We start from the raw sequence: 12,739 nt of genomic DNA, 5'->3' as shown, positions 1-12,739 counted from the left end.
AGAAAGAGGAGGAGGAGGAGGAGGAAGAGGAGGAGGAGGGGGAGGAGGAGGAGGGGGAGGAAGAAGAGGAGGAAGAGGAGGAGGAAGAAGAGGGGGAGAAGGGGGAGGAGGGGGAAGAGGAGGGGGAGGGGGAGGAAGAGGAGGAGAAGGGGAGGAGGGGGAAGAGGAAGGGGAGGAGGAGGAAGAGGAGAAGGGGGAGGAGGAGGAAAGGAGCAGCATAGTGGGGGCTGTGGTAACCATAGCTAACATGTGTATAGCACTTCAGGGTTGGGGAGGTGCTAATATTGTCCTCATGAACTTTGATCTCTTCCTTGCCCCAAGGCTCACTCATTAGCATTGTCTTTGGGGGATCACCAATTCCTTTATCTATGCCCAGGGATCTAGTGTGATCATTAATCATGTACTCATCATTGTTAAGCTGGGAGGGGCCTTAGAACTTAGACTATCAGAGCTGCAAGGGCTTTTAGAGCAGAGATGTCAGTGGGGGGAGGGCCCTTAGAATGGCAATGTCAGAAGTGGAAGGGGCCTTAGGACAGGGAATGTCACACCTTGAACACCCTTAGAACAGAGGATTCCAGGGCTGGAAGGGCCCTGAGGACAGAGAAAGTCAGAACTGGGAGGTAATTGGAAATAAAGAATTGGAGGTAAAAGGGTCTTTAAAAGCATTTAGTTAAATCATTCAACCTAATTTTATATTGTGCAGAGGATCCTAAAGTGATGGGAGATGCCTCTGACCCCTCCTGTCCCTCACTTGTGAGTCACAGGGCCAGGCCTCGGCCTCTAGTCCAGCAGCTGCCCCTTGATTTGGACCCCGGTCTCAGGCCTCTCATGCCAGGGCTCCATCTGCCCTTTGGCTTCATCCTTGGGTCCACGAGGATCAAAGTCCCTCTGGTTTGAGACACAGTCAAGCTGGTGCAAATGGAAAAATCCAAGCAAAACCCATTTGATTCTGAGGTGGGGGAGGAGGGTTGACTTTTTAAATTCTCTCCCAGACATGGTTTGCTGTGGCAGAGATTTTCGGGGGCAATGGAAGTAAACTCCATCCTGCCTCTTATGAAAAAGCTGATAAATATGCATTGGCAGGAAAGCTCCGTCACAGCATGAATTAAACATGAACACGTGCTCGGTTGGGTAAACTGTCAGAGCCTGTGTGCAAATTCAGTTAAGACCTCCCTATTGAATCCGACGTGTCTGACATTCTTAGATACTGATCGGAAATGGAGGGGCCTCTGTGGTCAGGAGGAAGTAGGGGCCAGATCCAATCCTCCATGTTCTGGGTCCAGCCTGGCCTGGTACAGTTCCAGGATTGTGTCCCAGAAAGCATCGGTGGCATCTGGGCTGGTCACTTCTGGTGGAGGGGCACCCAAGACAAAGTCACAGCCGTGCCTCCCCTCACCTCTTCCTCCTAATAAGCTGATTTAACATTAGAAGGCCAGCTAAGGTCAAATGCTTTGTTTATTGGTGAGAGCCCACTGCTCAGGCAGATAGCAATGCCTGAATTTACTCCCATCTTCTGACCCACTGGAGGTAATGCAGAGGAAGTGGGCTTCTGACCTGTTTACTGCTCCGTAGAAATGCAGGGGCTGCTCCGAATTGTCTCTGAGGTCCCTGTGGGCCCTGAGTGTGTGATCTGGTGACCAGAGCTCCAAATTCCTCTCTCCCTTTGTGTCTTAAAAGGATAATCCTGGTGACAGAGCAGCAGTTTCCAAACCAGGACTCTGGGTTTTTTTGCCTAGACTTGGGCCTGCTTGGAGCTGGGGGCTCCTTTGTTAGAGCAGGGCTAAGGACATCCAAACCAGGACTTAGCTAGACCAGCCCCCTCATAGGAGGGGAATTGTGTTGTGAATTCAGGGAGTGGGTCTGACCCTGGCCCGATGTCCTGAACCTGTAGCCTAGCGAGTGGGAGGGATGGGGCAGGGAGAGGGAGAGGCTGGGCTGGCTCTGCCCCCATCACTAGAAGTGTGTCTCTGGGGCCCATGCTCCTGCCTAGGGATGCCCTGTGTTGTCATTGACAAAGAAGGATATTTCACTGTGAACTGGAGTCTTGACTCTCAACTCCCTCCTCCTTTCAAGCCTGAAATGGTGTGACTTGGTGATTCCCTGAAGCTTGGAGTCAGCATGAGAAGGATCCTGATCCATCAGGCCCTTTGCTGTTGGTTCAAAAAGAGTGAACCCTATAGCCTTCCGGGGAACCAAACCCTTCGGACTTGATCGTAAAAGGGTTTTTACAAAGTGAATTGTCAAAAGCAAGAACCTGAAGTGAATTACAGTTTAGAATACAGAGCTGAGAGGGGCCTGAGAATAGGGAATGTCAGAGCTCGGAGGGGCTTTAGAACAGGGGATGTCAGAGCTGGGAGGGCCTTAAAACAGGGAAGTCAGAGTTGGGAGGGGCTTTAGAACAGGGGATGTCAGAGCTGAGAGGGGCCTGAGAACAGGGAATGTCAGAGCTGGGAGGGGCCTTAGAACAGGGGATGTCAGAGTTGGGAGGGGCTTTAGAACAGGGGATGGCTGGGCTGGGAGGGGCCTTTAGAAAAGGGGATGTCGGGGCGGGGAGGGACCTGAGAACAGGGAATGTCAGGGCTGGGAGGGGCCTTAGAACAGGGGATGTCAAAGCTGAGAGGGGCCTGAGAACAGGGGATGTCAGGGCTGGAAGGGGCCTGAGAACAGGGGATGTCAGGGCTGGGAGGGGTCTTAGAACAGGGGATGTCAGGGCTGGGAGGGGTCTTACAACAGGGGATGTCAGAGCTGGGAGTAATCTTAGAACAGAGGATGTCAGAGCTGGGAAGCACATGGAACCTCAGGGCTGAGAGGAGCCTTGAAAATGACTTAAACCAACCTCTCCTTTTTCACAACTAAGCAAATTGGCACATGAGGAGGGCAAGGCCCCTGCCCTGAGGTCACCCAGACAATTAATGGCGGCCCTAGAACCTGAAGGCAGGCAGCAGAAACTGAAGCAGGTCCCCCATGGAGGTCAATGAGAGGGTCCCAGAAGGCCCTTTATCCAAAAAGCACACTCTTGACTGGCTGTTCTAGCACCAGAACTCCCCGCCTGTGAGGTCACTCCTGGAGAGCCTTCTGGGCACACCTTTCATTTTACCTTGGTGTTGACCCTCTGCTGGATCCAGAGCAAGTCAGGAACTCCTTGTGATCAGCACACTGGGGTGTGCTGGAGCCAGGCTCACGCTGAAGCCGAGCTGGCTGGTGATTTCTTGGGGTGAGCATTTGCACCTTGGAAGCAGGCAAACAGCAGATCAGGGCTTGATTTGTGTTTACAGGGAGCCAGTTGTTGAATACTTCCCAGCATACCCTGTTGGCAGGTGCTAACATTCATTAGCCATTGTCCTCCCCACCCCCCAGAATAAAAGAGGCTGCCTCCTCCCTCCCCTGGTGGATGTGTTTTGACAGAGGGGAGAAGGTAGGGACACGTCTTCCCTCCCATTTCTCACATTCTTGACTGTGACGTCCCCTTCATCCCTGACCCTGTGATAAAGGAAAGGAAATCCAGGTATATTCTAACAACCACAGAACAAAGGACAGAGTCTGCAAACCAATGGCTAACTGATGCTTTTGACTTTGATTCCTGGGAGAAGTTCTAGAAGAGATTAGTAGAGGGACTGCTGGGGAGGCAGCAGGGGATGAGGAAAGGCCATTGGGTTTATATCCCATCTCAATCTCCCGGAACCTCTGTAAAAAGAAGGGGTCAGATTAGCTGGCCCCCAAGGATCCTTCTATTCTAGGACCACAAGACTGAGTCTGTAATCATAGAAAGGGAAGTGGTAACATGAAGAACCTTCTAGTTATAAGACTTATTGTTCCAGAGTGCCTTCCAGCTTGGAACATGCAAGGTTTTATATTCTAAGGCCTTTCTAGCTCAAACATATGTTCTAAGATCATTTCAGGCTATCAAGATTTTATGTTGTGTTCTAAGGTCACTCCCAACCCTGACATCCCCTATTCTAAGGCCCCTCCCAGTCCTGACATTCCCTGTTCTAAGGCCCCTCCCAGCTCTGACATCCCCTGTTCTAAGGCCTTTCCCAGCTCTGACATTCCCTGTTCTAAGGCCCCTCCAAGCCCTGACATTCCCTCTTCTATAGCTCCTCCCAGCCCTGGCATCCCCTGTTCTAAGGCCCCTCCCAGCTCTGACATCACCTGTTCTAAGGCCTCCTCAGCCCTGGCATCCCCTGTTCTGAGGCCCCCTCAGCTCTCTTGCTGGTTGTTCTCAGGGCCCTACTAGGCCAGGCATTGTGTTCATCTGTGATGCTCTGCCTGAAGTGTGGAGGCAGCCCTCCTTCTGTAGGTAGCTTTGTAATTAGGAGATGGGAGGATCTGTGTGTGCTCACCATAGCCCTTGTTTTCATACAGCAACCATTCATTTCCATGCCATCCTCTGCCTTCCCAAGTGCTGCACACCCTGTTTGTTCATTCTTCTCTTCTCTCCCGGCTGGCTGGATTTCTCCACTCGGTCTGGTCCGGGATGCTCAGCCCCTTCTCTGTTGGGAGGCCTGCTTGGATGATTTAATGGCGGGGGGGTCCTGGAGAAGCCTTTGCACTGAATGCCATAGGAGTTACCCTCAGGACGGGGCCACAGGAGCATGCTCACGCCATGATTTCGAATTCTCGGCTCACATTAAACGAGTTCCTCATCTGCTGATAGAATAAATAATGGAGGCCAAGGATTCCCAATCTAATTGCTGTTGTCCTCAGGCCATGCCATCAATATAAAGATTCAATCGTGGAGCTCTCCCACTCCAGCTACTCTTACCAGCTGACTCAGTAAGGGCCTTTCACCCTCGGCCTCCCTGAATCCCCGCAACATCCCCACCGTAAAGGTGCTACAGATGATTGTGCCCCTTATTCAGATGAACAAAATGAGGGTCCGAGAAGGTGACGTCAACACAGCTTGTGAGCGTCTGAGGTGGGCTCTGGACCCTTGTCTCCCCGCACCCATGGTGCCTTTCTTTTTTCTTTTTTTTTTTAAGCAATTGGGGTTAAGTAACTTGCTCAAGGTTACACGGCCAGTTATTTCTGTGTGTGGTGCTAAGTATCTGAGCCTGGATTTGATCCCCAGGTCATCCCGACACTGGAGCCCATGCTATTACTCACTGAGCCACCTGGCCGCCCCCCGTGGTGCCTTTCTTGTTGTGTGGTGTGGTCAAAAACAGTGGCTTTGGAATTGGGAGGCCTGGGTTCAGATCCCCCTCTGCTGCTTCCTGTTCCATGACCTTGGGTGAGTCACTATTCTCTATGCCTTAGTTTCCTCTTCTGTAAAATAAAGACCGTGGGCTAGATGACCTTTAAGAGTCCTCTACACCCTAAGGCTTGAGGGCTGCTAGGAATATCAGAAGCTCAATGGTGTTTTTTTCATATATTTAAAGTCCCAGCAGGATGGGATCATGGAGCTTTAGCTGGAAGGACCTCTGGTCCAACTCCCTTATTTTGTAGATTCGGGGGTGAGAGGGAGGGTGACTTCCAGAAGGTCACCCTCAGGATTTGAACCTGGGTCTCCTGACTCCTGGCCCTGACTCCATCCACAATGCCACCTCCTTAACTCATTATGAGGAAGATCCAATTAGATAATGCATGTGGCAGCACTTTACAAATCTTAAGGCACTCCATGAATGTAAGATAGTGTTACTGTTCTATTATGTTCTACAAATAGCACCGTGGACAGAGAATTGGCCTAGGAATCCGCAAGACCTGAGTTCAAATTCTGCCTCAGACATCGACAAGTTTTGTGACTCTGGCCAAATCATTTCACCTCTCCTTGCCTTAGTTTCTTTGCCTGGGAAATGAGAATAATAATAGCACCTACCTCCCAGGACCGTTGTGAGGACCAGATGAGACACATTCTGCAACTGATCCAAGGGAGGGTCCAGAGGCAGGAGATTCTAATAGGCTGGTGCTTCATTATCTTGGGTGTCTGAGTTTCTACCCCATAGTCGATTGGAAATAGAAAGAAGGGCCATTGGGAAGGACCAGTGAGAAGCAGACGCAATAGAAACCACAGCAGTTGGCATCCTGGCACCAACCTTGGAGTCACAGGTCCCGAGTTCAATTTCTAGATCAGATGCTTACGACTTCTATGGCCTTGGACAAGTCACTTACCCCCTCTTGGCTTCAGTTTCCTCCTCTATAAAATGAAGAAGTTGTAGTAAAGAGCCTCAGAGGTCTCTTCCAGGTCTAAATCTTCTAAATCTATGGTCTCTATGAGATGGCTTATCTCAAGGACAAATATATGACTGACTCACCTTTCAGAGGAAGGCTAAGGATCATTCTTTTGACTGAGCTCATGGAAGGAAAGGGAATCTGTGATGTATCTTAGGAAGATGTCCAAGGGTCATAGAAACAGAGCTCTAAAGGACCTTGGAACTCCTTCATTCAACCCCCCTTTTTACATATAAGGAAACTGAGGTCCACAGGGAGATAATTTCTTTTGTAGGATAGAAAAAGTGTTGGATCAGAAGTCAGGGTACTTGGTTTGAATCCTACCTTTGTTACTCAACACCTATGTTGGATGACTGGTCTCTTCCAGTCCTAAATCTTTGGTCTGATAACTCCCTCAAGGTCACAAAGCTAGTAAGAAAGGGTATGGACCCAAGGCTAGAACCTCTGTCTTTAAATTCAACATTCTTTCACAGAAAAGAATTTTACAAGTAAACTTCAGTTGTCTGGAACAGCACTTACCTTGCTGATGCCATAGAAAGTTTTTCTCAAATGGAAGAAGAGGAAGGAAGATCTATTTAGCCAATGACTTTGGGGCACGTCAGGCTGTTGGGGGAGCTCCCTATCCAATTTCTGCACTAGGACATTTCTGTTTCCCCAAGCATGAAGAAATCCCCTCTCAGGGTTTGCTGAATGGAGGGATATCCCAAGGCATGGATGAAAAGACCTCTGCAAATCTGCAGAACAATTTCTGGGAGTTCGTTGTCTACCAAACCTTATTTTCACTTGCTGGCTCCTCCCCCTGCCCCCTTTCCTTTCATCTAAGAAAAAAAAAATCCTGTATATTTTGATTTTATTGGCTGTATCCATCCTGATGCCTGGATCTACCCTGGACCATCTTGAGCTAAAATGTAATAATCAAAAGCAGCCAATTTCGGGAGATATGGGGTGTGCTTCCACCAAGGTCAGTGGAGAAGGGTTTCTCTCTGATTGTGTTCTGGGGACAGACTTTTAATAAGCATTTTTCTTGGTGTCTTAGGAAGTTTTCAGCCATATCTGTCTGTGACAGAGGGGAATAGAGCTCATCTACTAAATCACACCGGGCTCATAATACCTTCCCCTTCTGCATTGTCGCAATTATGTGTCTGACAGTTTCTGCTGGGAATAATAGACTTCCTAATGTTCCGTGAATGTAAGCGCCATGTGGGGATGGATGGGCGGTGCCTGGAGGTTGGTCAGCTAGCATCAGTAAGGGCTGAGATGACCCCTAGGGGGAGCTAGCCCTCTACTCCAAGGCAGTGCCTTCTCCTTGCCCATGGACCTGGAAAAAAAAGACAGCACCAGTCATTCAATGTTATTGGACGCTTGGGAGATGTAGTGCCTCACCTCAGAAAAGACACAGGTCTTCTTGCCTAGGGGCAACTAGGTGGCATGGTGGATAGAGCACTGGGTCTAGAGCTCCTCTGAATGATCTTGAAGTCAGAAAGACTGGAGTTCAAATCCAGCCTTAGACACTAGCTCTGTGATTCTGCAAACACTATTTGCCTCAGTTTCTGCATCTGTAAAATGAGCTGGAGAAAGAAATGGCAAACTACTCCAGTATCTCTGCCAAGAAAACCCCATATGGGGTCACAAAGAGTCAGTCATGACTGAAATGACTGAACAACAACTTCTTGGTTCCAGGTCCAGCGCTTCGCCTCCTGGACCATCTCCATCCCTAGAAGAGTATCTGGCACACAGTGGGTGTTTGTTGATAGACTGATCAATTAATCAATTCCCTGTTTCTGTCTCCCCAGCTTATTGAGGAACTCCTGCAGGAACTGGACCTGGAAAAAGCATCTGTACAGCTGGGCAACACCCAAGTGAGTCACCTTGTTTCTCTGGCTTAGTTCATTCAGGGTCTCTGGATTAGTGTGATTTGGGCATCTGCAGGACTAAGGGAAAAGGCAAACGGGTCAGATTCTCTTGTCTCTATTGTTTCCTGGATTTTGTAGCACTTGCTGTCCAAGTGAGTAGTTTTGTGATAAATTAGCTGCCATTTTAGAGAGAAAGAAAAAAGCCCTCTTTTGTATCTGAATGATGTGAATTGAAGGATATTCTCTGAAGCCAGCCATGGGTGTGTGTATGTGTGTGTGTGTGTGTGTGTGTATGTGTGTGTATGTGCCTATGTCTCTGTGTGTATGTTTATGTCTGTATGTGTGGGGTTTGTGTGTATGTCTGTGTGTATATGACAACAAAGGAGGAATGGAAGGGTCCCAAGTCCTCACTGTTTCTCTGGCCAGTGCAAAGACCAGAGGAAGGTTGTGGCACCTTCCTAGGTGGCTCAGAGGATGAGCAGCTTCCTAGATAGGTCACTGAAGATTGGACACCAGCACCATAGTCAAGGCAGTAGCACCAAGGAGGGCTCACCTGCTTTCCCTTTTTGACACAGTAAAGTTCCCATATGTGATGGGGAAGCAAAAGAAGACTTCGTCATAATCAGGTCCTCTGGAGGTAGGGGCCTGAGTTCAAATCCAGCCCCTTATCCTTACTTCCTATATGACTTTGAACAAGTCATGTGACTTCTCTGGGCCTCAGGTTTTTTCATCCATAAAATGAGGGGGTTGGACTAGTTGGCTTCTGAGGTCCCTTCTAGCCCTAGACCTGGAATTCTATGTCTTAACTTCTCTGGGCCTCAGTTTCCTCATGTGTTAAATGGGGGGTTGGACTGGATGACCTCTGAGATTCCTTCCAGCTCTAGAGCTGGGATTCCATAATGCATGGGTGATGTTACAGCTTTTAAGCTTCCTGGGAGTCTAGGGCCATGATTGTCCACATGGAATGGGATACTAAACTTGGCATCAGAACGTTCATCTTCTTTTTCTCTGCTCCAGATGTTGAAATCTGTTATCTATAGGAAACATAGAAAACAAACAAGAAGTGATGCTTCATTTGGGCTGAGATGAGCATTATCCAAGAAACTCTAATTTTTGGAAACAGCTCTCCTCAGTAGTTTAGAAACATAAGACAAAAATAGTGGAAAGCCATGAACTGCATGGGTAAGCTGGAAAAGAATCCATTTGTAGGGACTTCCAACAGAATTTTCTAAGGAGCTTCATTCATCTCCAGATAACCTGTGCACTAGCAAGGGGAGCAGCTTTGAGGCATGGTCATGGCAGGGGTGGGGGGAAGGCAAGACTTTTTTTTAAGGGAAATAGAACTTTCTCTTGATATCCTACTGAGGAATACCAGCCAAGCTTCCAGGAAGAGAGGTTTCCATAGGAGAGAAAGCAAGCATCCTAATATTAGAGAGAGCCCAGGGAAGGTACCTTCACTTGTCAGTATCACCAAATAAAATTGTACATGTGCACATACACATTCTCTAGCAAGTCATACTGATTCCTTTACATTCACAAAGGAAAAAGAAACTGTCAGGTACAAAAATTCCAAGTGATAAGTATCTCTTCACATGAATTATAAAAAGGGCTATGCCATCTTCTAACCAGGCATCATGGCATCCACTGTGGCAGGCTTCAATTAGCCACTCCTTCTGAGGGAGGAACCCTGAATTAATATCTTAGTTCTGTCTTTGATCTCTCTGGCAACCTCGAACAGTTCCTTCTACATTCTGGGTTTCAATTTCTTTGTTAAATGAGACTAACCTTTCAGTCCCATCCTTTATTACCTCCCTGACTTCCCAATAAACAAACAAAACCTATTATATTTACTTAACTTCTACTGATATAAGTGCATATTGATTCTATCAATAGAATGTAGGCTCCTGGAGGGTAGGAGCTGATTAATTTTTGGCTTTGCATACTAGCCTTGCACAGTACATGGTCAATTGTTTGTTGATTGAGTTTAAAAATCCATGTGAAAATGCTTTGAATGTCTGACATACAGTACAATTACTTTCTGCTTTGACTGTCTTAGCCACCTAGAACAGTTGAGAAGCTGGAAGTTAGGGGGAAACTGATTCTTGAGCAGCTAAAAGCTCAGCCACAAAGCCCATGCACTTTGCTTCCTTAGGAGAAACTCCCAGTCTTGCATTTTACATCCAAGTCTTACCAGTATAGTATCAAACAGGTTAGAAGCAGATGACTAGAGGAGGAGGAAGAGGAAGTGGTAGCATTAAGAGGTGAACATTTTGTGTTTGAGCTGAGCTTTGAAGAAAACTGGGTATTATTTGGAGAGGCTGTGATGAAGACAGTGTGAATTACAGTGTGAATTATGGGAACATCATGGGAGATCTAGGGTCATAAAATCACAGGGTTGGAATCAGAAGGGCCCTTAGAGACCAGTTAGTCATTGAACATTTCAGGAAACTGAGGCCCAGAGAGGTTAAGTGATTTGCCCAAGATGATGATGGAAGGTAGGTCCTATTATTAGCCCATTTTACACTTGAGGAAACTGGAGAAGACAGAGATGAAGTGACTTGTCCAGGGTCACACAGCTACTGAGGAAGGATTTGAACTCAGGTACAGTTCTTCATCTACTGCACCACCTAGCTACCTCTGAGATATATGTTAATTATTGTTGCTATTCTCTTTTTCCCTTGAAAATAAGGACATTTGTCCTTTCTTACAGCAATGTCCTTATTTTCCATTATAATTTGTGACAGCACTTTTTATAAATTGTCACATTTAATAATCAACCAAAACCTTTGAGGGAGTCACTACAGATAGCATTATCCCAATTTTACAGAGGAGTAAACTGAGGCCAAGAAAGGTTAAATGACTTGCTGATGGTCACAGAGCTAGTAAGCATCAGAGCTGGATTTCAAACCTAGGTCTCTCCCAATTGGAAGCCCAGTGCTCTTTCCAATTTGCCTCCTTCTGTTATGTCTAGCATCAATCAATGAGCATTTATTAAGCACCTCTAAACGCTTATATGTATATTGGAAGATTTTTATAAAATCAAATATTGTTTTCAAAAGTATTCAGCATTTAAACGTCTAACTTTCCTTTATCTGGAAATGGTACTCATGTAGAAGACCTCATTATCTAATGTTGCTGAATAACTATTTTCTCCAGATTTCATGGAAGGAATGAAATCTGGATAGTATTGGTCCTTGAGAATGAATGAATGAATGAATGAATGAAAAAGTACTCATCAAGCCCATGTACCAGGAATTATGCTGATCAATAAGCATTCAGCTAGCATTTATTAAGCACCTACTATGTGTCAAATGTTTTGTTAGGTGCTGGGGATACAAAGGGAAAAATGAAATCATCCCAGCTGTCAGAACTTACGTTCAACTGCTGAGACAGCATGTACACATATGTGTATGTATATGTACATGTATGTACAAGACAAATCAAATATAAACTCAAAGAGGGAGGTGCTGTTAGGTGGGGACACAAATATTAGATCAGGGTAGTCTCTGTCCTCTAGAAACTTCCATTCTAACACTAAGAGACAGCACATGTAGGTAGGTGGTGGCAAGGGGAAATATTTTGGTTTTGGATGTCTCAGAGATGGGTCAGGGGAACCTTAGTGCAATTGATTAAGGCATCTCTCCAAAAGCAATGGTCGTATTGACTGGATTGCAGTTACCTGAGCCACAGGAGAAAAGTAGCTGGGGTGGAAAATGTCTGTGATGGCACAAACAGAAGATGTCTGTGAAACCTGGGTGGGTGTCAGTATCCTGAGAGTCAGTCAATACCCTATGGGAGGGGAGATGGAAAAGTTGTGCACAGGCTGGATATACTTCAGTACCGGGGGCAAGTGAACAGCTCCTATTTTCCTTCTCCTTTCCGACTTCTATGGCCTCATCCTGGTCCATGCTATCACCATAACATTGATGTTGAAAACATGTTTTTGCTTGTATCTGGAGCTCCAGCCTGTGAGATGGCTGTAGAAAAAACCGACAGCTTGTAAGACGTGACTCAGTAGGGCGGAATGACTTATTTCTATTCTGTGTGCAGTAGCTTCCAATTATCTTTTTAATGAAACCTTCATACTTAATCAATAGTGTTTTGGCAGTGCTGGCCACCTTTTGTAATCTACGGACTTGGTTCTCTCATCATTTTGGCCATTGATTTTTATAGTGGCTTTTCGAATTCACTAGCTTGTGAAATTAATACAGTCGTTATTGAAGTAATCAGGAGGCCACGAGTCAATCATATCTTTATTTCAATGAGGCTAATTGTCTTGGCAGAGATGCCGGAAACGACCAAAGAGGGGCTCTTGCAGCAAGAGCCCGAGACTCTGATTTTTTCCATCTTGCACAGTGGATTGTTAAGGCATTGGCAGAGTTGTTGCAATGCCTGAAAATAGGTGGAGATGAACGGAGGACTGATGGAGTCTCCTTTTCATCCAGCATCAAATAAGAATCCAACGTGAGAAGCCCCCTAGAGTTAGATTTTGTTCAGCACAGTGAAGGGTCTGAGCTCTCCAAGGGGTGGGAGAGAAGGCTTGAGAGCAGGTGCTGAAGGTTTCCCAGTTCATTTCATATCCTTCTCTAACAGGGATGGACTGAGGGTTGTACTTCTACCAAAGAGAAGCAGTAGGGGGAAGGAGAAAAAATGCTGAAGTTGGGGCTTGCACCCTGTAGCAGCAAGCACCCCAAGTGTCCTCAGGGTTTGCAGCTACCACA

The 12,739-nt window shown here is 46.8% G+C and overlaps 1 protein-coding gene across 1 annotated transcript in view; it reads left to right on the top strand.

Moving 5' to 3' along the window:
• MYO18B (myosin XVIIIB) overlaps positions 1 to 12,739 on the top strand; it is a 377,501-nt gene that overhangs the window by 159,745 nt on the left and 205,017 nt on the right. Inside the window, 1 exon segment of the mRNA XM_069081888.1 lies at positions 7,959 to 8,024. Within this exon segment, the coding sequence (XP_068937989.1) occupies positions 7,959 to 8,024 (66 nt within the window).

The sequence above is a fragment of the Petaurus breviceps genome, unplaced genomic scaffold (genome assembly GCF_028583685.1).
Source record: "Petaurus breviceps papuanus isolate PSGF00001 unplaced genomic scaffold, PetGlider_PUasm1.0 99, whole genome shotgun sequence".
Classification (NCBI taxonomy): Eukaryota; Metazoa; Chordata; class Mammalia; order Diprotodontia; family Petauridae; genus Petaurus; species Petaurus breviceps.
Note: the sequence above shows the minus strand (reverse complement) of the source record. Positions and strands in the feature narration are given on the sequence as shown.